The sequence below is a fragment of the Dicentrarchus labrax genome, unplaced genomic scaffold (assembly GCF_905237075.1).
Source record: "Dicentrarchus labrax unplaced genomic scaffold, dlabrax2021, whole genome shotgun sequence".
Lineage (NCBI taxonomy): Eukaryota > Metazoa > Chordata > Actinopteri > Moronidae > Dicentrarchus > Dicentrarchus labrax.
Genome location: NW_026136723.1, coordinates 22503967 through 22531848, shown reverse-complemented (window position 1 = coordinate 22531848; position 27882 = coordinate 22503967). Strand labels below are relative to the sequence as shown.

The 27882-nt window shown below is 38.1% G+C and overlaps 2 protein-coding genes across 2 annotated transcripts; both read right to left on the bottom strand.

The window, feature by feature from the left end:
* Positions 1–6434: 6434 nt before the first annotated feature.
* smim13 (small integral membrane protein 13) lies at positions 6435–10560 on the bottom strand. Its single transcript, XM_051390445.1, has 2 exons — positions 10087–10560; positions 6435–8575 (listed from the first exon to the last, which is right to left on the bottom strand). Exons 1-2 carry the CDS (start codon positions 10160–10162, stop codon positions 8385–8387), a joined length of 267 nt encoding a protein of 88 aa, XP_051246405.1. The 5' UTR covers positions 10163–10560; the 3' UTR covers positions 6435–8384.
* A 7416-nt stretch (positions 10561–17976) lies between these two features.
* zc3h12ab (zinc finger CCCH-type containing 12Ab) lies at positions 17977–27658 on the bottom strand. Its single transcript, XM_051390442.1, has 6 exons — positions 27482–27658; positions 25857–26425; positions 22847–22986; positions 20664–20898; positions 20446–20546; positions 17977–19706 (listed from the first exon to the last, which is right to left on the bottom strand). Exons 2-6 carry the CDS (start codon positions 26396–26398, stop codon positions 18868–18870), a joined length of 1857 nt encoding a protein of 618 aa, XP_051246402.1. The 5' UTR covers positions 26399–26425; positions 27482–27658; the 3' UTR covers positions 17977–18867.
* Between the last annotated feature and the right edge of the window lie 224 nt (positions 27659–27882).

The following is a 27882-nucleotide window of genomic DNA, read 5'->3' as shown; positions in this document are numbered from 1 at the left end:
TGACTGTGTCGTTTAATTTCTCTCAGGTATCAGATTTGTTATAGTTAAACAGAGGAGCATTTACTTAAAGGTCCAGTGTGTAACATTTAGGAGGAAATGGAATATTATATTTATGAGTATGTGTTCTTTACTGTATAATCACCTGAAAATAAGAGGCCTTTTTCCTTCATTTCACAACCACCACAGCTTCTCCTTCCTCCGATAGATCTACAACTGCACCGTTAGATGCCACTAAATCCTCCACACTGGACCTTTAAATGCACTAAATTTGGATGGATGTTGAGTCAGTAGGACAGAAAGGGGTTTTGAGGGCCAACACTTGATATTTTTGGACTAAAGCCACAAGGCAGTGGCAATTCATTTTCTATAAATATTGATAATTTTCATGCTGAAATGTTATATTTCCTCTCAGGAATGTGTTTACACCAAGGTGAACGCTTAAAAAATACACCACATAGTCAATTATGGGACACAAAATCAAGAAACTTGATCTATGATTATACAACAAACACAAGGTTGTGTAACAAAATGAAAGCTCCTTCATGCTAAACACACAAAGAGAAAGTTAAATAACAGAAAATAAATTAAATAAACCAATAATAATGTGATAATTATAAAATATAATAACAGTAACAAAACAATATGAAGCTTACTAGCTGTTTTTGCCTGAGCCCGATGAAGCCCATAAGATGCATTTGAAAGCTCTGGAAAAACAAATCATACAAGATTTACATTTGAAAATGGAACTAGTAGTTTGACAACAACAACAACAACAACAACAACAACAACAACAAAAAGTTCACTCAAGGTCAACTTACTGGCTTTTTTTCTGGGGCTTTCAACCATAGCTCATGGTCTTCATCTGCTACAGCGAAAGAAAAAAAGGAGCTTGGTTACTACTTTTCAATATGAACTTAAACGCTGAAATACAGATCTTTGTATGTCGTTTTTCCGGAGCTTTCAACCACATGTCATGGTCTTCGTGGAGAGTGGACCTCTGATATTTCTTACTATTTACCAGGTCAAGAATGCACTTTCACACTCATGAGTAACAAATATCCAGTAAGTCTTGAGCAGCAACATCAACATCCTGGGGTTTTATTTATTTTCCAGGACTTTCAACCACAGTTCATGGTCTTCATCAGTGGATGGAGTTGTAATGACAAGTGGACCTTGAGTTAGACACTTTTTGTACAACTACCATTTTTCAAGGTCAACGCTCAAATATAAATCTAATATATTTCATTTTTCCTTAGCTTTCACCCGCATCTCATGGTCTTCATCGGCTTATGTGGTTCATTCAGTTGTCGACAAGCTCAACAATGAACGTCAACTCTCCAATAATAATCTAATATGTAATGGGTTTTTCTAGAGCTTTTAACCGCAGCTCATGGTCTTCAACGTTCACACTGAAATATAAATCCTGTACGTTTAATAGCTCTTTACGTTTGAGTGATGGCCCCATTTCAGTGATAAAAAACTGAATTAATGGTTAACTAACAGCCACATTTGTGGGTAAAATATAATTGCGGGTTTTATGGTGTTTTAAAGTGTAACCATGGTAATCCTTGTGGACCCCTGAGGGATATTTTTGAGTCATTTGTACCCTGTTAAGCTTTAAAAGGGGTAATTTAAAGATGGAGTTTTTCACTCTTAAAGCAGAGCTGCTGGATGACATTTATCCTCCTTCCTTGTAGGACATTAGATACGACACACAGAGAGAATAATGAAGGGGGCTAGAAAAGGACGAGAAGACGTTGCATATGTTCTCCAGACCATGAGAAACACGTTTTTTTGCAGAGCGACCTGATCAGCTGCAACACATTTTCTCTGGTTCTCAGTGCAGTGAATTGATAAAAATGTATAGAATGACCAAAAACAACCTTCTTCACCTGCTCCTCTTTCATTATAGCCTGAGTGAAATATAGCTTCTCCCTTCAGAGATCAGACTGATGGGGCTGTGCAGAGAACAAGAGCTCACACAGGCTGCCACTTACAAGCAATCTAACCGTTTTTATTATTCACAGCATTCCTCTCTGCGCTCTCCGGGGAGATGGGGAAAGAGAGGAATTTTTTTTTTTTCAAATGACTTTAAAAAATACGGGTTCCCATTTAACGGAAACTGCAGACAGATGCGATAACTCAGGAGATGTCAGGTCCGTCTTACATGTCTGTCGGAGACATTCTTTGCTAATCTGCCCTGAAAAAGTCAGAGAGCAGAAACTACAGAACAGCAGTGGAGCTGAGAAGAAAGGATTGAAGGTTTTTCAGGCTCCTGTAAAGGTGTAATGTTGTTTTAGATTATTTAATCCTAGAAATGATTTAATACAACCGGGCAGTGTTGGGCTAGATACACAAAAAATGTGTTTAGCAGATTAGCTGGGTTTCTCCATCATGTTTTTCCTACTTATTCATTTTGTTATGTTAAATAAAGATGTTAGTTCATCAATAATATATTTTAATTACAGTTAAGAGCTTGGTCAGTGTAGTTTAAGCTTTAGCTGAGGCTAGCCACAGCTATCATACCATATTGATATATTAAAGGTTATATTCATTATAACCTTTAGTTTAGCTCTTGTTTTGCCTTTGTAGCGCAGTAATAACATTTCAGGACATCTTGTGGCTCTTAACAAGTCATAAAAATATCTTTTTGCTGATTAATGCCTAAGGAGAGATTGGTAATTGGTTATTTTAGTCTTGGAAACTGTAATAAATCCACTCATTACTACTAATACATGCACTAGTTTCAAAAGCTGCTTCCTCATTAAGTTATGTTGATAATCTTTTATTTAAGTTAACAGCTACATGATTTAGCTCAGGTCTGTTGTTTTGCCTTTGCAGGGCAGTAAAAAAGAAAAAAAATGCATCTCAGGACATCTTGTGGCTCCAAACAAGTGAGAAAAATAGCTTTTGGCTGATAAATGGTCGAGACCTGGGGTGAGATTGGTGAATCAATGAGTTATTTTAGTCCTGGCAGCTCTAATACATCCACTGGGGCCAGAACACAGAGTCCTGCACTCAACAGCAGCAGGAGCTTCTGTGTGTGTGTGTGTGTGTGTGTGTCTGTCACCAGGGGCAGCATGCCAAACATCTCATAAATGTCTGTCTTTGGTTTACCACAATTGCACAAAACTACGCAAAAAAAAAAAGGTGCTGCAGAGAGAAAGAGAGAGAGAGAGAGAGAGAGAGAGAGAGAGAGAGCTGAAGCTGCATTTTCATTCAAATCCCCTGGAGCAGTTGTCTCCACACTCCCCGATGAGATACTGTCTGGTCGAGCCGAGAAACAGCAAACAGGTGTTCGGACTGCTGAGGTGGAAATTTCTTGCAGTGACCTACAAGAGCAGCAGTGTAGAAAGTCAGCTGCTCACCTGTCTGTTGAGAGTGGAAACAAAACAGCGAAAAGGTCACCAGAGAGGTAACAGTGCAGTACCTGCAGCCAGCAACAGGAGCAGGAGTGTGGCCCTCGCTGTATTTATGTATATATATATATATATATATATATATATATAGAGAGAGAGAGAGAGAGAGAGAGAGAGAGTGCTGGAGAGTCTATGTCATTTCCTTGGCTTACCACAATCATTTCCTGTAAAGTATTTGCAGGCTCTGAAATTACAGCCTCATAGCTCAGCGGGGCTGAAAAAGGCCCCAGCTGCAGAGGCAAGAAGCACACCGAGCCAGATCTGAGGGAGAGGTGGCATCATTAGTATGAATAAAACTACGAGTGAAGGTTTGCCTCAAAGTCAATTTACTGTAAGGGTGGGTGCTTAATTTTCTGCATCTGTTTCCAGCGGATGATGGATGCAGTTTATTCTGGACGAGCAGGATTCTCAACATTTGAGTCATACCGCAGTGAAATGTATCAATTACTGCACTTTAAATATTTTCTTCTTTGGATTTAATTAGATTTATGTTCTTTGCCCTGGAGGGAGAAGATCTTTCACTGAAGTAAAAGCAGCCAATAAGAAACAGAAAATAAGTAAAAAGTCCTGCAATTCAAGTTTTAAGTAAAAGAGTCAACGTCAAAAGATACTTAAAGTACTGCAGAACGCTCTGTTACACAATAATATGTCATTTTAAGCTAATTTATACACTGTTGCTTCATTATATTTTGCTTTAATAATCTGCATAGTAACCGCAGTTGTAAGACAAATTCTAAAAAGTGCAGTAGATGTGTAAAGTAGCAGAAAAGGGACACATTCAGGTAAGTAACGTGTTTGGTTTTTATTTAATTTGGTTATACCTTTAAATGCTGAACTGAGTCTGTGTGGCAGCTCTGAGTGAAACATTTGAAAAAGAGCTGACTGACACGGAAAAAACACGAGCTGAGGGGGAAATTCAATACATTTGAACTTTTAATGTTTCAGTAGGATGTTTAACTTACCGCTTTACACTTATGTTTCTCAAACTTTCCAACGATAAATCTGGATTCATCGTTTTCAATCTCTCCAGTCACCAGGGGCGGATCCAGAGAAATATTAATGGGGGGGGGGCAGAGGGTGGCATGGAGACTTTAAGCTGATTTAATAAGAAAAACAACCACATATATAAGTATTTGTTTGGAAAAGCCTCAAAATGTACAAATTTGTACTGACTGACTGCTGACTGCAGTACAGGTCTTAAAGCCTCCATGTTAGCAGATGGGACAAACTAAAAATGTCAAATAAATGTTTCCCATTTTATGTCGTTTTTAATCACGCTGATGTATGTTCAAGTATTTTTCGGATAGGTTTGGTTTTAATTTGTTATTTGAAGCTATAAAAAGGGGGTTTCACGTCACGATTGACAGCTGAGGTCTGCTCAGGATTGGGTCGGCCGGGCGTATGGGCAGGACTTCGACACTGAGGCACCAACCCAGACTCTGGTTCCAAATAACGTCACCAGCGTAAGATGGCAGCGACCGTACCTGGGATATTTCGGCATCTTTTTTAATGGCCCAACCCTGTAAAGCCCTTAAATATCTAAAGGTGATATAAGAAACCAATTGTTTTATTTCTAAATCTTCTGACATTTTTCCAAATATAACACACTGTTTCATTAACCTTAAGCCTGACCATCAGTCTAAAATGTGTCCATAACAGATCATTAAATGAATGTTTGTTTTTTTAACACGTTATTTATACAGTTAATCTAAATTAATGTGTTATTTTATATATATATATATATATATATATATATATATATATATAACTAGACACTGAACTGGGGTGGTCAGGGTCTCCGGCAGTCACAATCATCGTATCCTTGCTTTGCATTAAGAACGAGCACTTTAGGAATAAGCTAATGACCCTTGAGGCTGAAATAAGCTTCACTAAAGACTGAAATGGTCTTTTAAAGCGAGACAGACTCCAATTAGATTATAGTAGATTAATTCACTGCAACGAGTTCGGGGACATTAATTCATGGCGGCCAGCGGAGCTTAAAGGGCACAGAGAGACACACTGCAGTCAGGAGAACATTTGGTTTCTGTGTTTTATTTTTGTTTAGTAGTAATAATGTACACATGTATGTAATGTGTAGTAATGTACCTGGCTGCTATGAAGACCCAATTTCCCTTTAGGGGATTAATAAAGTCTATCTATCTATCTATCTATCTATCTATCTATCTATCATCAGCGTGCCGACCGCTCCGTCTGGTCCAAAATACAGTTTTATAAAAAAGATCCAGATGAAAGGATTTTATTCTTTATCTGCACGGTTTCATCCTCACAGACCCTGAACAGACTCTGAGCCTCAGAGGTAAAACATGAGCTCTCCTGCTGCTCAACTGTTCGTCTTTAAGCTGTGAGTTTGTTAGTGTGCTGTTTGATATCGGTGCCACACTGCCACCTTGTGTTCAAACTGCAGCATGTCGGCAAAATTGAAAAGTTTAAGTACTTAAAGTAGTTTTGAGAAGTTCACAAGTGTGTTATTTTAAGTTGCTTTAAGCTTTTTTATATTTATGAATGACTCAAAAATCTTCTTTAAATGTTAAAAAGACTTTGTGAATTACTTGCGTTATATACATTGATCAAACCCCCTTATTATTATAATAATTCATTAAATTTTTGTTTGCTTGTTTGTTTCTGTTTTCTGTTAAAGACAGCTTCTTCTTTTAGGCTGTGAGACAAATTCTTCCTCAACAATTCATCATATGAATCAATAAGTTACTATTATTAATACAATTATACTTTTTAAAGTAGCATAAAGGGAAACATCTGAATTTCATTCTACAATCTTGCGTTATAAATGACAATAAAATAAAGTATACTGTTTGGATTAATTGACCACTGATGTCTTATTTAAAGAAGCTTAATAAAGTACAACTTTCTTGTATTTGTACTTTTACTCTTTATACTTCAATTCAGAGGCAAATATTCTCTTTTTACTCTACATTTATTTGATTTTTAATTTTGATTAATACAAAATATAAGCAACAAATAAAATAAAGTATGAGATTATTACATCAATATGACTTTATTCAAATTCCCCAAACTACCCAGCAGTATATAATGTAATACACATAAAATAAATCAAAATTAGCTCCACATTTACCAGCTGCAATAATAAACTGAAGTACATATTAATGCATCAATAATCATCGTCCAATGTGGAAGAAGTATTCAGATCTTTTACCTGATACCACAGTTTAAAAATAGTCTTACAAGTAAAAGCAAATGCATTTAAAATGTGATGTCAGTAAAAGTACACAAGCTTAAAAATAAAACCAAAAGTTAAAGCACTATATAAGCATTATATATATTATATTACTGCGTTATAAGTACTGAAGCTTTAATATGTAATACTTTAATGTTTGAACTGGTAAAAGTGGAACTTATTTTGATTACTTTATAGCAGAAAATGAAAATACTCAAGTAAAGTACAAGTACTTAAGAACTGTACTTAAGTACTCAGTTACTTCCCACCACTGAGGTTAAACAGTTTCTGTTTGAACGAACATTAAAGATTGTTTTCTTCATTTTTCTGGATTGTTGGTTTGATCTATATAACATCAGAGAACAGTTTAAAATGCAGATAACAACTTCATCCTATCAAATATCTTGTAAGTAGTTAAAAGAAAGATATTCAATATATTTCCAAAAGGTTATATATATATATATAATATGTGGTTATTTTCACCTGTTTATACAGTTTGAGGCAGTTTATAAAGTATTTCGTATGTTCATTACCCTAGGATCAATCACACTGTGTGTTTATTTTTCCTCATAAACAAGCAGGTCAACATGTTTATGGCATTATTTATTTGAAGCTCCTGCTCCACTGGAGAAGAAAACAAAACCAAAAAGGTGCAAGAGTTTACATGAGTTTTACCTGGAGGGAGAATATTACATAAATATCAACTAGGGCCCTGGTCAGCTTTGCTTTGCACCTGTAATGGAAACCAAGCTCCTGTCAGCTATTACAAAAAAGGAGGCCATGTAACAAACAGTGGATGCCTTTTAGACAGGCACAGGTACAGACAGAGGCACAGGGAACGGGAGAGGGTTCAGACTCCACTCGGGCAGCAGGGAGCCTCGTTTCATCACTCCTAGAGATCAGCTAATAACGCGTGGAGCTGCTTCTGAACACAAACAGTCCCTGAAACTTTCTCCTGACTCTTCAAGTATAAATCTATTTAAAGGACAAAACAAAAAAAGGGGGGGCAAAGGAGAAGTTGCAGGTCACATTTTACACAACTGGAATGAAGCCGTGTCATTCGTCATCTTCCGTGGAGACTTTTGGGTCGTTATCTACTGGATGGTAGTCCATAATACGCAGAGTGTACTGTGCAAGAAACAACAAAATGACAGCATAAACATTCCTTTCATTGCACTTTGTTAGGTTTTTTTTTAAAAAAGAAAATACAATTGTCAGTTGTATAAATGACTGTTTCAGTTGTTGAAATGATGTAGAACATTATTTGCCTACTTTTGTTCAAAGTAGTCTTCTGGTGAAAATACAAGATTAAAACAAGTACACGAGAGGATTAATACATCTTTTTGCACCGGAGCATCGTCACGCTCCACATTAGGTGGCAGGAAGCAGCGTGGCCAGCTCACGAAAGCCGGCCGTCACTATTGCAGGATAACAGGAGCAGCACGAGCGGAGCCCCAGCCTCGGTGCTCGGTACATTACACGGCTGCACATAATTAAACTTATGAACAGATGACATAAAAGAAAAATGGACAGTAATGGCTTTTCCCTTTGAAACCAGGAGATCTGCCTGGCCAGTTTAAAGTGTCCTGGTGAAGAGGAGGGCTGACTACCGAGTGTCCACAAGTGTAGTGTAGAGCGCAAGGTCAGTTGGGGGGGGTCTCTGATGGTCGCACATGACGTTTGCAGACGCCGTGGTGATGAGCCGTTTTCGTGAGTGGATGTGAAGGATACACAGTGGCTGTCTGGATGATCTATGAAGCGCTTTCTGAAGAGGCGACTCTTTGGCGTGCGGTCCTGGGCCGATTTCGTGTCGGGGCGCTGGCCGTGCGTTCGCTCTTGGCTTCGGACGGCTGCGTCTCGGCCTGCGGCGTGCTAGCGTCCCCGACAAGTTCACGCAGGAACTTGAACTTGGACAGGAAGAGCTGCCACACTACATACCAACCTGAGGGGTGAAGAGGGAAAAAACAGACATTTACAGGCCTGATAAAATGATATCTATTAAACCAGAGGTGCTCAATACACTACACAGAGATAAGCATTTGTTTTTCTGACAAATAAATGCTCATCAAGGTCATTTAACACCACTTAATGCCATCCTCAAATTCTCTGACTACTTATTCTGCACGATAAAGGAGAGTTTTACGCCAACAAATCAGTTCCCAACTGTCCAATCCATCAAAATCATATGACTCAGAGCTCATCAATTCCTCCTATCGATGGCCAGACGTCAAAGACAAACTCAGCACGGAGGAAGAAACAGTCCAAAGTGTGGCTCCATCTCAAAACTCCTTGTAATGTTCGTTAAATGATGATTTCATGTAAGAGTGGAGACACCAGTAATGTGCTGAAATATCTGTCCACACAAAATGGATTAAAACACCATTTATCGGACACTCTACGCACTCGAGTGCTTCCCAACCGAGCAGCGGGTCCGTTACTGAGGGTAAATATCCTGAAAATCAATTCTGTAATCCCTTTTTGGTATTTCTACACTGATGCTGAAGACCTAAAACCAATAAAAGGAACTGATAAAGAATCAAAGAAACAGGCAGATAATGGCACTGGAATCAATAAAATCTTATCAATTCCCATCCCTATTTACAAATCCAAACACAGCAGACAGAAATGACACATTCTCACTCAATTTCAACACGTAGCAAAATTAAAAATCATTATTATTCACAGTATTTCTCTATATTAATCATTACTTCTTATTATTTCACATTTTTCTTCCATTACACGAAACACAAGCAAGAAGTTAAGTAATTTCTGGTGATTAAATGAGTTAAAAATCTTCTTTTTTTGTGTGCAGCAGTATACATCTTTTCATGTCTTTCAGCTGTTTAACTCCGGACCTTGAATGTACCAGTAATGGTTTTACATCAGAGCCACAAACTGGACACACAACAGTTCATATTTTCTAGGGACGCACATTTCCAACTCCTATATTGGAGAAATTATCATCCCCTGCTGCAGTGAACGCCTCACATCCAGGATGAGAAGAGACTGAGCTGTAACAGGCACAGATGCTTATTTGTTTGCAGATTAGTTTCCCTGCAAAACAACAACAACAACAACAACAACAACAACAACAACAACAGGTGTGTTAAGCCAGTGTTGTGCAGGTGAAAGCCGCCCAGGTGCAGGCAGAAGGAGGGGATGCACAGAGTAAACAAACACCTGCAGTCTTGAGGAGAGGAGCAGCCATGTTTGTGTTATGACATCTGCCACACTCCTCTGATAAATATAGAAACTCTCTCTGAAATCCAAACCTGCAGGTCAGAGACACCCAACACACTCCGACCTGCCGTACAAACCCAAACGCGAACATTCAACCAGTGTGTTTATTTAAGGGAGGCTGCAACCAGCTGCTGTCAGCTTTTAGACTTTAACAGTGAATAATAATAATAATAATAATAATAATAATGTGTGTAAGTATGAAAGTTAACTCACCAAACAGCATGAAGAGCAGCGCACAGACGAGTGTGGCCACAATGACCAGCAGTGTGAGTCCGACGCTTTGCCACATCGTATCCGGACACTTTTCTGCCCCCCAACAACAACACACAGATATATTTATATATATTTATATATCTATAAACTGAGCTTGGTCGGCCGCCCCGGCAGAAAGCTTTTAGCCGAGACGAGAGAGAGAAACAAACAAACAGCAGCACATCGCTAACTCACACCAGCTTGTTGTGCTAGCTGGTTGTCAGCTAGCTCGGTTGACGGACGGAAGCCGCAGTTTGTTTTTTAATTCGCGACACAAGCGATGAAGCATGAGCTAACGTCAGCTAGAGGGTGGAGGCCTCCTTCTGTGCGCTACATAACTGCGACATGTGCTTTATTTCCCGCAGACGAGACAGAGCAGTAGCTACAGTGACTGCGGTAAGACAACAAAATCAGCGTCATGAAACCGACTCGATCTGCGGCTGCGCGAGTTTTCCATTTGGCTTCTGGGTAATGGAGTTTATGTTAAAAAAAAACAAAAAAAAAACACCTCCGCAATAGAGCCATTAAGATATAATGTAATAATGTTATATAATATAATATGTAATTATATCTTAATAATAACTATTATTATTATAATTTCCATTTGAATTCTGGGTAATGAAGTTTATTAAAAACAAACAGTGCCAGTGGTTCCCAACCTTTTTCCTTAAGGAAATAGTAAACTGACTAAGCAACATATTTTATGGATGTTTCATGTTATATTCAAGCATAATAATAACAATAACAGAACAACAGACAACAAACTGTACAATAAACTCAAACAGGGAATAAAATCACTGCAGGAAGTTTGTGTAAAACGAGCGATTTGGATGTTGAGCAGATGATTTCCTGTGAATATTGATCATTGATGAAGATTTATGAGATGAGCTTTCCTGACAATGTATTTCTTATCCTATTTTCAGTATATAAATATTATATATTATATGTATATATATTTTTTTTTACATATATATTCTGACTGAACTACAAATGTTCATATTGTTATACAGCCTATTGTTGTGTAATGATTACATACATACATACATTGACATACATTCCCTTGATTCCTTGATTAACAAATTCAGTGATGTCCTCTTATTGTTCTAGTAGCTTTTTGGTCCTTTTGAACTTTTAAAAACGACTCATTTACTCAGTGAAGCAAGCTGTAGTTTCTAATTCAACACTTACAAGCCCATATAAAGTGTATTCTTGTAACATAATAATGTGATTTAAAATTCAAGCCACTCAAAATGGTGCAAATGCATGAAAAATACTTTAGATTACAATAATCTTAATAAGGAAAGAGCCTAAATAGTTACATTACATATTAATAAGTCATTTTATGTATTAAGATTTACAACATGCACATATAAGAGAGGGATACATATAAATTATTTTGTGACATATAAATAAGTTTTGCAGTGAAATTACTTTAACATTAAATTTTTTACTGAATCCACAAAGCATAAAAAAAGCACTGTTGCATTTATTCATTAAGTCCAGCAGGAGGAGGCATTTTCACACATCTGGAACCTGGAATAGTTTTTTTAAAGTAACAAATCCACCTAACAAAGCAGTTTGTTTCTGGCTGATATTTCCATGTATTGTTGCACACAAGCAACCAGAGACTTTGCAATAAATTAACAGTCTCTTTTGAACTGGACTGCGTGAAGTTACAAAGGAAGTGGCATGTGAAGAGTATTTAAATGAGGCAGATAGAGATGTCTTATCTGGGCATACGGAGCAGAGAAGTAGGTGGTTGGGTGTCAGATCCGCTGCCATGACCCCCTTTTAAGCTTCCTTTCCAAGTTAATTAACATGATGAGGAACTTTATCTTTAACACGTTCAAATGGGGGTGTATCGGAAAATGTGAACATGTCCAGTTCACTAAAATCCAGTTGTGGAATGGAAATAAGTACATTTACTCAAGTACTGTTATTAAGAACAATTATATGCAGGTAATTATATATACTTAAGTATTTAAGTATATATACTTAACTGTCAACCTGTGTAAACCTTGTTTTCTTGTATCAATGTGTGTTTAATTTTATTTTACAGTTTTTTTTTACTATTATTTTATTATGTATGTAGTTTGGTATTATCTTGCCCAGTATAGATAAGGTCTTATATATTTATTTTTTGAGCAGTATAGAGGTGGTTTATGTACAATATTATTTTCTTGAATACAAATATGCATAAAAAAGAACAATTTTGAGGAACTTGTACTTTATATACTTTTTTCATACATTTTGTTCTTTTATATTGACATTATTGTTGTTGTGTTTGTATATATTCTTATTATTAGTTTGTCACCACTTTTAGTGTAGTCATAGTCTTTTCTGTATGTTAATTTTATGTTTTCAAAAACTGAATTTTGACCTTTAAGCTTTGAATAAGTCCACTTTCTGTCTCTCCTTACACTGTACTCTACTTGTCATTGTAATTTTGTTGTTTTAAACTGAACGGAGAAATTAAACTAAACTCCACTACATTTATTTCACTAGACTTGATTAGTTACTTTGCAGATTCAGATTATAAATACAAAATATAAACCAGGTAATACATTATGATAACCTGAGGGCTAGAGTTAGGGTAAGAGGTCGCCAAAGCTTCAACAGGGGGGTCGCGGGGCCTTCTTCATTTTAACGGGTGTAAGAAAACTTAAACAATATACACAGTAGGCCTGTATCTCTGCATTTTGTTCATTTCTGTGGAAGAAAACTGAATTAAATTGTAATATTTAAAAGTTATTTAAGATATAAACTTTGAAGATCTGAACACAAGCTATATTCACAGAACTTTCACTCTCTGACAAACAGCCTCGACCTGCGTTAGAAAAGTTAAAACAACCGATAAGGGCCGATAGAACAATGAGAAGAAAACACAAAATCTGTCAGAAAATAAGTCTATTAAGTCTGTATGATTGTTAAATGATTGAAAAACATAGGAACAGGAAAAAATCTGCTTTAAACAAACTTGACTTCAAAGTTCACTGTTTGGGTTCATTGTACAGTTTTGAATATAATATGAAAATATCCATAAAATATGTCAGTTTAATAAATACTAGAAAAGGGAAAAGGTTGGGAAGTATATACAGTTGTTATATTAGCTCCACCTTTACCAGCTGCATCTGGTACTTTAATCATATATTAATGATAATGCAATAAAATGCAGGACTTTAGTATTTCTGTGGCATACCTGCTTTTATTTAAAGTTAAAAAGATATGAACAGCACGTCCTGTCTCGACTTGTGCGCTGGCAGTGGAGCGTCTCCTTTCATGTACACCAACTTCAGTATTTGCATATTAAGGTTGTGGTACAGACAGAACATGAGTCATGCTTCAAGAAGGCATTTTTACAGACTCGTGAAAAGGAACAGCGTGCTGAGCCAAAGTATGCGAGTCCAGCCCTTATAACTGAGAGAGAACCTCCGTTCTTTTGTTTGAGGCTTTTCACCCACACGTGTGTTATTCTTACGTTTTGTCTTATTAGTTTTAAATTTAAAGGAGTGTAGCCAATATTTTTTAAGAATGTGTTAGGACTTTCTGTGGTGAGTCTCAGCTCGTTGTTTATCCTTCTGGCTGCAACTTTACTGCTGGTTCACAAACACCAAACAGCAGACTGACAACATAGTGGAGCATTTAGCAGTTAGAGAAGTGAGAGTAAGAGCGAATATTGGACAGAAATACGATTAATAAAGTCAAATGAATGAGAAAGCTGCTGCTGGATGCGTAAATAAGCAACAGTTTGATAACAAATTTGCCTTATCGCAGTTTTAAAGATCCCCTACGGACAATAATGTGCGAATGATACGTCCACATTAAAATCCTTAAAAAGACCATTTTACATCACATTTGTATAAGTTGCAAACTGGACCAGGATTGACTTCCAAACTATTTGTGATGCCTCTTAAAATCAGATTTTCAAAGAGAAACGTTCCACTTTCAGCAGATGAATGTGAAAAACATTCTTCTGGTGTCAAACTTTTTGATTATCAGCAGTATTTTAGACTTAATCTGAATGCAGTACATACATGACTATACAGTGTATATATCGTGTGGTTGCATTAAGTGTTCATCCTCGTTGGATGGAGTCATGCTAGCAGTTTCCCCCTGTTTCCAGTCTTTGAGCTAAGCTAAGCTAACCAGCTGACAAACAGTAACTTCATATAATATTATGACATTAAAGGCCTGTGAGATCTCACCTGTGTGAACCTTCAGTCATCCTATCCTATTATATACTGTTTATGAAGTTTGTGTCTCAGCTTTCCAGTCGTTCCCAGTTTATCTAATTCCAACACTGTTTATGGACCTCAGTATGCAGAAATATTCCAATACAGTTACACATTTATACCACATGCAAATGTTTGTTTGCCCAAAACTATATGGGATTAATATAGAGTAGGTATGTCTGCAAAAGGGAGACCCATTTTCATTCAGATATCTTGAGGTCAGAGGTCAAGAGATCCCTTTTGAAACTGGCCAGTTTCCCCAAAATGCCTAACTTTGGAGCATTATTTTGCCCCCTTCCCGGCATTCCAGCATGACATGGTTGGTACCAACGGATGCGTTAGGTCTATCTAGTTTCATATTATAGCAGCGACTGTCACTCTAGCTTCAAGTGGCCAATCAAATTTGAGCTCCAGTTTGCTCTCCAGTCATTGGGGATGCACAAGCCAGGCGGTGTTAAAAAGAATATAAACAGATTCTGTCACTGCGGTGCTTATTTCTTGCTTAAAATATTTTCAGAAACATATTTTAGTGTATTTTTTAGCTATAATAGGAGAATGTGTTTGACCAGGTGAGCCTAAGCAGCCCTGAATACATTCAAAATGTTTGTACATTACTGCTGCTGGCTCCAATAAACAGACATGGTGACAGTCATAATGTGGAACGATACAGTCGCACCAACCTCTGCAACTCTTGTTTCCAAAGAGACGCTAAAGTAAGCCAGAGTTGAGGGTGCTGAGAGAAAGTTAGTCTGTAATGATGATGTCTTACTAAATGCTAAATGCATGAGATTAATGTTTATTTTTACACAATTTTTTGTAACATTTTACTGGATAAAACCAATTTTCCTGCCATAAATACCACAAACACATGTAAATCCATAAAGTCCCTACAAGTTTAAACATTTTTAGGAACTACTTGTTATCATTATGCCATATTTCTGGGGGTGCTGCAGCCCCTCTCATCGGCAGCGCCCCGTTGTTAGGTTAGTTGTTTTGTGTTTTATTATGCTATACCTGACCTGACCTGACTTCTCAATAGGTTAATTATCATTTTAAATAGGCTTTGCTATAAACACACACACAAAAAATTGTGCATCAAAGAACACGACTGTTAATATTTACATGTTGAAAAGAGCCCTTCCCAGCGCCTGCAGGCCAAATCTTGGCTCTAAAGTCTCCTCCTGACATGGCGTGATCTAACATCACCTAAATTTTTTTTAACTATATTGTACATAAATATTTATTTAACACGTTAAAAAGTGCATATTTCACTATATTTTCATTAATAATATAGTGTATATATATACACATGTTTTATGGGCTTGAGTGGCCTAATTCACACAGTCAGTTTTATTTAATCTCAAAAGATCTAAAATTAGACAAAAGCAACATTTTCTTCGGTATGTGTGTATAGTGTGTTAATATCTATTCAGTCAGTATTAAATTTCATTGTAATCAGGGGAAGTACATCAGTGTCAAACTGTTTCCGTGAATGAGTCATAAATATCAATGTTAGAGGTTTTCTTTCTGTTTTCCTTCCAGAGGCTTGTTGTCTGATTGCTAATTATCCCTAGACTAAATGCTCGTAACAATACATGAAGTAATTACTGACCACAGTGCTCGTTATATTCGACACTGTGTAAACACAGTATGTGTTGACTGTGGATGAGCTCATGGAAGTTTTTTTCCCCCTCCCCATTTGTAAGTAACTGATTTAAAATGAAACTCCCACCTCTGTGATTATTATCTGATCTTCTTGCAAACACATACCGACCGGTGCTGCTTTTGTTTCTCTCAGTTGTGGTTTTGTGTTGGAGAACAAGTTTTTGAACAATGTTGGTTTCAACCTGCAACACCAATACCCGTTGACACTGTGAGATGTTTTGAGTACACAGGCATCAGCGCTACGCCGAGACATCAAACCTGTTTTGCAAATATAGTCGTGCATGTACTTCTCAGCTTATTTGCACATAGTCAGAATAACTAAATAAAGTTCACAAATTTACTGTACTTAGATACTGAGCTGGGAAGTACAAATACTTTGCTGCTGTACTGATGTAGTTTCCTCCTTTTACAGGCTTGTTACTTTGTTTTTAATGAACCTGAGGGAATTTACTGAATTTTTAGGGCGTAACTACGGTTATAGACCAGTGGTTCCCAACCTGGGGGCTGGGACCCCCACTAGGGGTTGCCAAAGCTTTACAGGGGGTCACGAGTCCACCTTGATTTTAAGGAGTGTAAGAAAACTCACCGATATCTCTGCATTTGCTTCACTTCTGTGAAGAAAATAAAAATACATAATACAGACAGTGAATTGTGAAACAACACACAACGTACACATACAACTTGCAGTCGCAGAGTTCACTATTTGGGTTCATTCTACAGTTTTTATTATAATATGAAATATCTATAAAATATGTCAGTTAATCCATTTACTAAATGTTAGAAAAGGAGTCCCTTAAGGAAAAAGGTTGGGAAACCAGTGGCAATATTGAGGGTAGTGGGTGCAACCAAGTCAGGGGACTCAACTTAATATATAAACAGAAAATAAATAGGAAATAACAAGAGACAGCGCTCAAAAATGAGCAATATTTAACATGTTTTCTACTATTTGTAGGGAGGACAGATTGACATGTGTCCTGTGAAAAGAAAATTTTATATTATATATATTTATATTTAATATTTATTTAACATGTTGGTGCATGTTTGTATGGCCCTCTTTTACTATATTTTCATTAATGATATAGTGTATTCATACATATATATATATATTTTATTTCTTCAGGGACCTAATTTATGATTAACCATCAGTTTTATTTTGTCACAGGATCTGCATATGGAGGGGTTAGGGAGAACATTTCCTTTGGTCCACATCCTCTCTTGTGTACCTCTGTGTTCCTGTAATGTGTATTTAGAGTGAGTTAATATGTATTCAGTCAATATTCATTTTCAGTGTAAGCTGGGGAAGTACATCAAACATTTCCAGGTTCCAGATGCTCTTTTGTAATGACTTTTCTCTGTTTTATATGTTGGTAAATTGAATATTGAAGACATCATCCTGATTTTATGGGCCGATTCGATACTTTCCTGTTCGATTGAGCAGATTAATCGATGGTGAAAATGATCTTTAGTTGGAAACCAAAACAATCTTCTGGCATGAAAACATACATGAATATAATACATTAAGTGGGAAATGTTACAGAGACTAGTTGCTTGAGAGGATGTGAATAAGGCTCCAACTACACACACACACATTGTTTACGTGTCCAAAGAACGTCAGAAAGTGGAATATATTTTGATTAGTACTTTACGAGGAATGATAAATCTTTTATAAATTGCATGTGACAGCCGTGACGCAGGTGCCAAGTACACAGAAACAGTACAACACAATTGAACAAACTTTTGAAAAACTGGAGCAAGACAATTGTGTGAAATAACAATAAAGTATTAAAATAAAGAAAACAATAAAACACATTTTACTTGTGTATGTCTTTCTAAATAAGATTTTTAGGTATGAAAACATGTGAATGTGATGACAGGATCTACTTGTGCAGACAAGACTCACACAGACACCCACAAAGTGTCTGTACTGTCAAAAAGTCATAAATCACCATGAGAGTTAATTACAAAAGATTTATTTTTATTTCATAGAAAGCAACATTCATAACACATACAAGAACATTCCAGGTTTGTCGTACTCAGTCGACGGTCTATAAATTTGCCCTCATGTAAAATACGTAACAATACATTAAACACTGTCAAACATTTCTGTCCCTAACTCACGTATCAATAACAAATGCAAAAACGCATTAAATAAACAAAACTGGGTGTATAAAGCCAGTTTTTAATTCGATTAGTTATTACTCACATAAAGTATAGCCTTTATTAAAATGTACATAATAATAGTATTATTTATTCATGACACTTTCACTGCAGGGTTGATGCTCATTAAGGCCCAACCCTATGAAACTATTGGCTGTGAAGGCGGTGTTCAGTGCCAATATGACACAAAGACCTTTCATTCATCTCATCCATTTCACAGTAACGTCTAATTAACGCCGCTGAGAAATAAAAGTAGATGTTATGACAGGAAAGTTGATTGTACCTAATAAATTGCACACTGTTTGTAAATGCTTAAATAAAGATACAATTTGTATCAACTTCATACTGGTTCTCCTTGTATCCAGTTCACTGGGGCAACTTACGCAGTTCAAAGCATTCAAATATAGCAAGGTGGATACCACAATACAAGAAATAACATAAACTCATGTTTAATTCGGCTTCTACGGCCTTTTCAGTCTTTCCACTGGAAGACGCAAGGGAGGGGGGTTTCAGATCGGACCCCCAGCCCTCGTCTCACCTCAGGGACCGGTTCTGACTCTGCAGCATGAGGATCTCAGCCACCAGCATCTGTGGATCCATCACCTGAGGAAAACGCTCCATGGCCGTGTCCACCAAGTGGGCACCAAAAATGGCGAGGAGCTTCTTCCGGACAACCTCTCGCTCCTCCTCACCGGCGGGACTCGGCTGTGTCCCCTGCGGAGGCTCCCAATGTGAGCTCACCCTCGGCAGGTTGCGGGCTGGAGGGTGAGCCCCGAATGGATCGGACCAGTACTGCTGCTGCTGCTGCTGCTGCTGCTGCTGCTGCTGCTGTCTGCGTGAGACTGTACGCGGGTATGCTGACCGGGTATGCTCCGTAGCTGGCGTAATGAGGTCGGCCGTAGGGAACCACGTCCGCGCTGCGGCTGCTCACAGGCCCGAGGCTGTAATGCTGGTTGTGGTGCTGGTTCTGGTGCTGGAAGGCCGCTATGGACCCCTGAGAGGAAAGGCCATGTGAGCAGCAGCTGCACGGTGCACTTCTAGGAAGGCAGTACGGCTGTCTTACATTGTGGGTGTGCTGGGAGCTCCCGTACGTCGGCCCACCGTACTGGGGATCACTCCAAGGAGCCTCCATTGGCTGACTGTCTATGGAGCCTAAACCAGAGTCCAGCTGCTCCTGAGAGCCACTGCGTCGCACTGAGCCATGGTCAGAAGACGAGTGTTGGCCGGTTTTCTCCTTTCTAGTTGTGGCTCTCTTGCGGTGACTCGTCTTCACCTGAGCCACGTTTTCGTTTTTGTGGTCTTTCTTTAAGGAGCCACTCTCGTGTCCCAGAGTCAGTTTCTTTGCCATATCCTCCACCAATGCGAGGCTCTGTCCGGGCACGGGACTCGAGCGAGCTGAAGGCTGCTTCTGAGCAGTGGAAGGGTGCTTAGCATTCTCTCGAAGCTCGTCGGCGACCAAGCGGTTGGACTGATTGGCTCGCTCGGGGTGGAGGAATTTACATTTGATCCCATAAGTGCATTTCTTCCCTGAAAGAAGGAAACAAAGGATTTTATTAGTGCTGATGATCTTCAAACTAAAATGAGAGTCTACAGCCACTCTGGGCGACTCTGTGAGCGACACGCGAACGTCAGCCTGTTAATATTCTCACAATCACAATGCTAACATGCTAATGTTTAACTTTTTACTGTTTTATATGTTAAAAAAACTCTTAAAGGACAATTTTGTAATCATAAACAACATTTTAAAGCAGGATTCAGCCCATTCACTAGAAATATCACATACTTTACAGTACAATTAGCCGTTACGCTAACCCCGTTTCTGTGGTTATATACACAAGATTTAGAACATTATAACAGCAAACAACTTGCCTATTTGACTCTGTGAATTAATGATTGATTTGACCAAACAGACTCTATTGTTGGAACAGTGGAAAGACTAACAGAGACTCTTATGGGGAATTTTTTTTGTCTTTGAAGTATGTTTTATGATCTGTGAGTCAAAATTTGTGTTTTTGTCAATGGAGTCTGGTGGGCGGTAGCGCTCACTCGTTTAGTTTGGTCTGAGATGCTGTGCTCTTTAACCGTTGATATGCTTAATGTTTACCCTGTTCACCATGTGAGCTGTACTACTGAGTGAGACTGCCTTAGTTATTATTATTACGTACATTTGGTCATAAATCAAAGTATAATAAAAACGTAATACCCCCCGAGGCCGAGGCATAACAAATCTAGGCAGGACCAGAAATGTGTTACACGGGTTTCTCACCATAAGGGCATGGCAGCTTTTTCTGAGTCTTTGGAAACTTTCGCAGGAAGTTCTCCAGGGTTGGTCCATGGCGGCCCAGAGGATCATCAGGAGGCATAAACCTGCGTCAGGGTGAAGTTCAAACATAAGTCTATAACTTATAACTTCACACGATTGACTGATTTATAACCTGCCTGTGGTAACGTTTTTTTTAAAGCAGCCAGAGAAGCTGAACTAACTTGTTATTAACGAAGGAGTACATGAGCAGCCTCTCCTCGATGAAACGCTTCCACTTTGGCACCTCTGCCTGAAGGTCCCGGTACATGTCGTTGGACACGATGATGCCGTCGGACTCAAAGCCCAGCTTGACAATGAAGCGGTCGTCATTGCAGACCACCCGTTTGCCTGCAAAGTGCCGCGACGGCGTGAACACGAGAATCTTCCTCCTCTCCAGGTCTCTCAGAATTTGCTGATCTGCCAATATAAAGTCACATTGAAGACATGTATTAACACATATATACAATAATAGTCTGCCTGGAACAACAATGTGTGTCTGTTGTGGGTTTATTTCTGCAAACAATAGTGTAATTTCCCTTCTTTCCACGCTGTCTGTCTTTACGCTGTATAGATAAGGTGTACAGTTATATAAATATCTATTTTTCTTTTATAAAGAAGCATTTTATGGAGCTAATTTATTCCCCCATTCTGGGAAAGATGAACTGGTGTGGGCGGAGTTGTGTTTTAGTTTTTGTTTAAACATTAAAATCCTTTAAAAATCCTTTTCTGCTGTCTCCTACTTCACTGTAAACTCCTCATTCTCAGTGTTTGCGCACTGGAAGCTTCAAGTTTCTACATCACATTTGTAGTTGAAGTAGCAAACTGGACCAGGATTGACTTTCAAACTATTTGTGACGCCCCTTTAAAATCAGATTTTCAGTGAGCGCAGAGAAACTGTCAGTTGATGAATGTGAAAAACATCCTTCTAGTGTCAAACTCTGAACATAAATCATCCTGCACAGTGAAGCTCTGATATAAAACTGTAGGAACAAAGAAGAAAAACATGTTTTTGAGTTGAGAAGGACTCAAAAACATGATTTATTAAACCTGCAATAACCTAAGTAAGTAAACTTACTTACACATCCAGCAGTAGTGGAACAACATCATCATTCATCATTTAGTCCAATATTTACTCTCTTTTAGCTTTGTTTTTGGTCTCCACCAACTCCTGAGGGAAATATCTGGCTCTTAAAGCTCCACCAGCTAGTCTCTAACTGTGTCTGAACTCTTTTTGAGACCGGTGAGAGTGAACCAAAGCAGTCGAGTTGCAGCCAGGCAGCTAAACAACGAGCTGAAACTCTCTATAAAACCCAGTGGAGCCGAGGGGGAGCTGCAGAGTTTAGGTGATAATCCTCTGTAGGTGCTGCACAAGAGACCCATTTCAGATTATCACATTGTCAGGATGCATCTATTATAAAAAAAATACTGATTAAAGCCGCCTACAAAGAACGACACAAACCCTTCAGGAAGCCACTGTTATTTGGGTTTTTCCCAGCAGACAGCTTTGACCTCGTTAAATATTAACTGAGAGCTGTAAAACTCCATCATGTAAAAAAAATCGATTTATCTTAGTGAGAAATCTGTTCATCTACATAAAGCAAACAAGCAGTGCGGTGTCAGTAGCCGCTTCCAAATGTAGGCCACCAAAGAACAGAATCACTGACGGCGACAATTCAAATCATTCGTTATCTCTTGGCATCACCAACCAGCGGAAAAACCCTACATTTTTATCTCGAGTTACAGGCTACACAGATTACAGATACGGCTCATTTACTGAGCATTTGGAGAGAGAAAAAACCTACATGGGGTATTTCCCATTTTGGCAAATTCAACTCAGCTCTTTAATCTTTACTCTGACTTTCAGATCTATTCAAAGCAAAACTAATTTCAAATTCTGCTTGGTTTTCCTCCAGTAGTCATTATAGTGAGCGAGTCCTGCGCTAACCCTGGTTTTACGTCTATTAAATATCTATAAAAATAGTGAAAGCTTCAAATCACAAGTTGACTGTGTTTAAATGTCTCGTTTTATCCATTTTAAAACACAAAGATGTAGAGTATAGTTGTTTTAGTTCAACATGAGGCCTTATGTTGATTGACTCACGTCTGGAGCCAGCATCAAGTGGCCGTTTAAGGAACTACAGTTTGTGTTACTTCTAAATGTTTTAATTAATCAAGAACTAATTCCAGGTATCATTTCAAACATGATAAAAAAAAAAAAAAGAACGTTGCACAACCTGCTTTCCTAAACACAAAATCCTCACAGCGCTCACACCACGCCTCGGTTTACTTGTTCACAATGAGGACAGTGTTGTGTCTGTTACGGTTCCACGAATAGAAGGAAGTAGAAAAATTCCCTGCTTCTTACCTCTGATGGGAGCGTCTGGCCTGGGCTGCTCTTTCCTCCATGATGGAACAAACACGGTAATTTCAGTGTGGCCTCTGTCCAGGAAGAAGTTCACAGCCAACTGGATTCCCAGACAAGAGAAAACTTCCTTGTTCCCATGGCTGAATGAATGAATGAAAGGAAAAACAGAAAACATTCACACGTTAACAATTAAACAAACTTCTAGTAAGTAAGTATGCTATTAGTATTATGTATTACTATGTAAACCTGATGTTTATTTTCTCCATTAATCAATTCATTCTTTAGCATTAAAATGTCAGAAAATTGTTTTTAAAAAATCTTCAAATTTGCTTAATTGGCAAAAGATATTGAATTTACATTAATAGAAAATTAAGACAAGAGCCAATATTCACATTTGAGAAGCTGGAACGAGTGAATTTCTGGCATGTTTGCGTATAAAATGTAAAATTATGAATGAATTATTTAAAGTGTGGCAGATTTATTTACAGCCAATTGATTAATCGTCAATCGAACAGGCTAAAATACAGAATCTGAATCAGTGAATTTACAAAAATCGTAATTAATGGTAGGCATACCCCCCTAGAGGTACTTTGGAGTACTGCAGGGCGTATGTGAGATTTTTAAAACTAATTTTAAAAAACATCATAATTAATTATGTATCCCTAAAATAATTATATAAAATGTAAATGTAAGTGTGATAAACCACATTCAATCGTTCACTGGTTGTAAAACCTCACAAAAGAAGAAGAAAAGACAAAGGAATATGTTTTTTTTACTGATGTTCACAAGATTTGTAGGTCGGGGAATCTCTGCAGCATGACATTAATTCATTATAAAGCTGTTTTGTCACATATTTTTACCTGTATTCTGCAAACGTCAATAATATTGTGATAATATTTCCCTACAACAAACGCAGTCACGTTCCCGATCGCGTTTGTTCACTGTGAGTGAACTGGTGTGAAAAGAAAACAGAGAATCGTGTATGCTGTCAATAAACACAGCCAATAAAATACCTTCGGTGTCAGGAGGAACATGTTTTATGGGGATTTACCTCAACAAGCTGCAACCCTGCCAAGAGGTACAATTAATAAATCAATCACAGTTCGGCTCTGTGGCTCATTACACCTCTTTATATAGACGAGGAGATCAATGCTGAGAGTGGGAGACAGTTAGCTTAGCTTACCGTGAAGGCTGGAAACAGAGAACAGGCAGCCTGACTCAATCCAGACCTCAACATATAATAACAATCAGTCCAGCAGTGCCTTTAAAAGCGCACTAATTAAAGTTAAGTGTACAAGAATAACACAGGGAGTTGAATGGTCTGCAGGAAGATAGCAGAGACTCCTACAAGAAAAGGAAAGTTGTCTAAATTGTTGAACTATTCCCAGGTTGCATTCAAACCAGAGACTGAGGTTCCCCTTTTTTAAATTTTAGGCCTGAAAAGGAAAATTGTCCAGTATTTCACAATAAAAAGGCAAAAAAAAAAATTGTGAAACATCTGCAAAAAACTACATAATATGTGAATTTTTTTTTTAAAATCTTGTCTCTTCAGGTTTATCTTCTCCAATGCAGAAACCCACAAAATACTGATTCTCGGGTTTGTGGTTTAAACCCTTCTGGGTGTTTAGCTTGGCAGCAGTTCACCTTATCTCCTTGCTGACTTCAAATCTGTGAGAAGCAACCATTTAAACATGAGCACAACAACTAAATATACATTCAACGTTCAGGAGGCCCCTTGAGGCCTTTTTTTGGAAGCGCTTAAAGCAACAGACAAATGGCACAATGACAGACAGAAGGTACTTACAGGAGAGCCGGTGGCATTAAAATGCTGTAAGGCCTGTTTCTGTCAAAATGAGGTGTTTTCACTATAAGAAGTGTTTGTCTTTAAGGAAACAAGAAGGCATTCATATACGCTTGTGCTCTGATTTGCATACTCATGCTGCCTGTCTGCAACTTGTCTGAACAGGTGTGCCCCGGTCGGGAGAGGCCAGAGGACAGAGGGGCGTGTCGTCTCTGCACACACACACACACACACAGAGTTTACACACCTCTCTCTTTCCGCTCACTCATTTTTCTCTTACAAACCGTAATTATCTTTACGAGCTCAGAACAGTTTGTCACAAAAAATTTGTGAATCTCTGAAAAGGATGCATTTTAGGTCTTGGAAGAGGAGGGTGAAACGAATGTCTTATTGTCTGCAAATGTTATTGTTGTTGTTTACATATATTCCCTTGTATTGTAGTTTATGTCTATTTTGTTGAGCTTGTTGTCCTGTTTATTTACACTTTTCTGTGTGTGTACATTGAGAGCAACCGGGGTCAGATTCCTCGTACGTGAACACTTGGCCAATCATCAATCATCTGTGAATGACATTGAATCATTTGTTGTGGCATTATACTGTCCCTACCTGTCCTCAAGCAATAAGGCGGGGAAAAGGTGAGAGCAGGAGAGGTTTTAATTAAGGATGCAACCAACCTGAAGAATACCACAGAAATATCTCAGTTTATGAAGTTTATATTCAGTGCCAGTTTTTGTTTAAAAAAATAGTCAAATATAGTTTAAATAGTAGATTAATGTTCTGTCGATCCACTAATAACCTAATGGTTGCAGATCTAAATGGAAAAAAACATTGAGAAAAACAGCAAATCCTCACATTTGAGAAGATTCAACCACTGGATTTGGGGCATTTAAAAAAAATAGGGCTGCTTAATTTATCACAATATTATCAAAACTCGCATTACAGCCAAGTGCAACATACAAAGAAGAAGCTGCAATGTTTCGATGACGTTAAAAGGAGTGACAAACAGCTTTATAATGAACTAACTGTAGAGCTGCAGGGCAACTCTGGCCTACATATCTTGTTCTCCTGATGTAAGAAAACATGTTTGTTTGACACAGTTTAGTCATTCTCACTCTTCATGAATCATCTGTCAAAATAATCCCAATATGCTTTATTTTATCATATTGTGCAGCCACATGATGGAGTAATCAATCAGCTGGAGTCTCTCACCTCATGGCCACGTTGCTCCCATCTATGACGACGGGTCTGAGAGCGTCTTCATCCTCACCGCTCTCCTCTCGGCTCTGAGGAGATGATGCAGTAAAAGGCATCAGCAGGGTGGGGCCCGGAGGCTGGACGTCACCTCTGGGCGCCAGCACCGACATGGTGGTCACCGGCCCCTGCTTGGCCTCCTGCTTGGCCTCCTGCTTTGCCTCCTGCTTGGCCTTCCGACTGGCCCCAACCCTAACTAGCTCCCCCAGAACTTTATCTATGTCCATGCTGGGGCCCAGATTCTGCTGAACGGCCTGAACCTGAGCCGTGGAGTACCCGAGCTTGTGGAAGAAGTCCAGCTGGACCTCCAGGTGCTGGGGGTCCGGGGAAGGGTCAGGTTCGCAGGGAAACATGCTCTCACGGGAGGGACGAAGGGAGGAGTTTGGAGCTCGGGGAAGTGAAGGGAAGATCCATGCAGAAGTGTCAGAGTCTGTGAGGTTCAGAGAGGTCTCGTTTGGGATTTTATTCCACAGGTGAGCTGACAGGAAGAGAGTGTTCATCTCTCCTCGCTCACGATCATTTCCCACCTGTTTGGAAACATTACAACACATTATAACTGTCACTGTAAACCTGAAAGACTACAGCAATGATCCATTAATTACAGTTTAGTAATAAACCTGCTTTTCTTTGTCATATATGATAATAAACTGAATATCTTTGGTCTGTTGGTCGGATAAAACAAGGGATTTTAACACATCCTCTTGGGTTTTTTTTCATATTTTATAGATAAAAACTATGAACTGATTAAGAAATAAATGAAAATAATCATTATTGGAGCCCTAGTTTCATTATGAAACTTTGCAGAAACTTTGCAAACGTAAATTAATACAACTTATCTCAAGTTGACTTGATTTTTCTTCTTCTTTCTATCTTAAACACGTTTATTTTGTCCTAAATCACATTATTTTATTTTATATTTATTTATATTGAGTCATTTTTATGTCTATAAAAAGAATCATTATAAAATGCCCATCCCAGATTCCTAGAGCCTAAGATGTCTTCAAATGTCTTACTGTGTTAGAAATATTCACTTTATAGTGATTTTTAAAAAGAGAAAAGTTGAGAATGATCACATTTAAGAGGCTGAAACTAGTGAATATTTGACATTCCTTGTGAGTTAAATGACTAAAGTTTAAAATTATAATTGTAATATTAGCATTTTACCTCTTTTACTACACCTGCCTGTTTATTCATACATTACTACTATTATTATAACTTAATTTATACATTTGTAACGCTGGTTTTGATAAGTATCAGACTAATAAACTTAATTTGTATGACAAAAGTATTAACATAATCTAACAAAATCTATAAATCGACTAAATGTTTACGTCCTGACACAGCAGTGTTTTATCTTTAACCCATCCGACAAAAGTTTAATGTGGTATAAGAAATAATAAAATGAGAAGTGAGAGAGGAAATAATCGATCACAACAAAGAATATTCTGTCATTGTCTCACCATCTAAATGAATTAAATCACAGTGAAACTTCTCATTTTGTGGTGGATCCACTGTAAACACACAAGTCTCATTGTGTGTTTCACTTGAGCGTCAACTTAACGAAACAAGAGAAACAAACTTACCTTAAAATCCTCTCATGGGCTGTTAAATGCGCCTTTATTCGCTCCGGTTCAGTCGACTGACAACTGCTGAATGTGGCGAACAGAAAACGTCTGACGGAGTTGACACTCGATGACAAGGAAGTTGGGTATTTTTTCCTTTTCTTTCCTTCCTCCTCTGCACATCATCAACACACAGCAGCCGGCGAGCAACGTGGAGGTTTGGGAGAGTCACATGCTGCAATATATGTTCTCTGACTCATCCACCGCTTTATCAATTACACACCAATAAGAGAGGAAACATTAGGGGGAATAAATACCTGTATATTATTATTATAATTTATGGTTTTAATTTAAAGGCTTTTAAAAAAGGGCCCCAACCATTTTCTGTCATTCATTAAATTGATTATGTGACATATTTTATG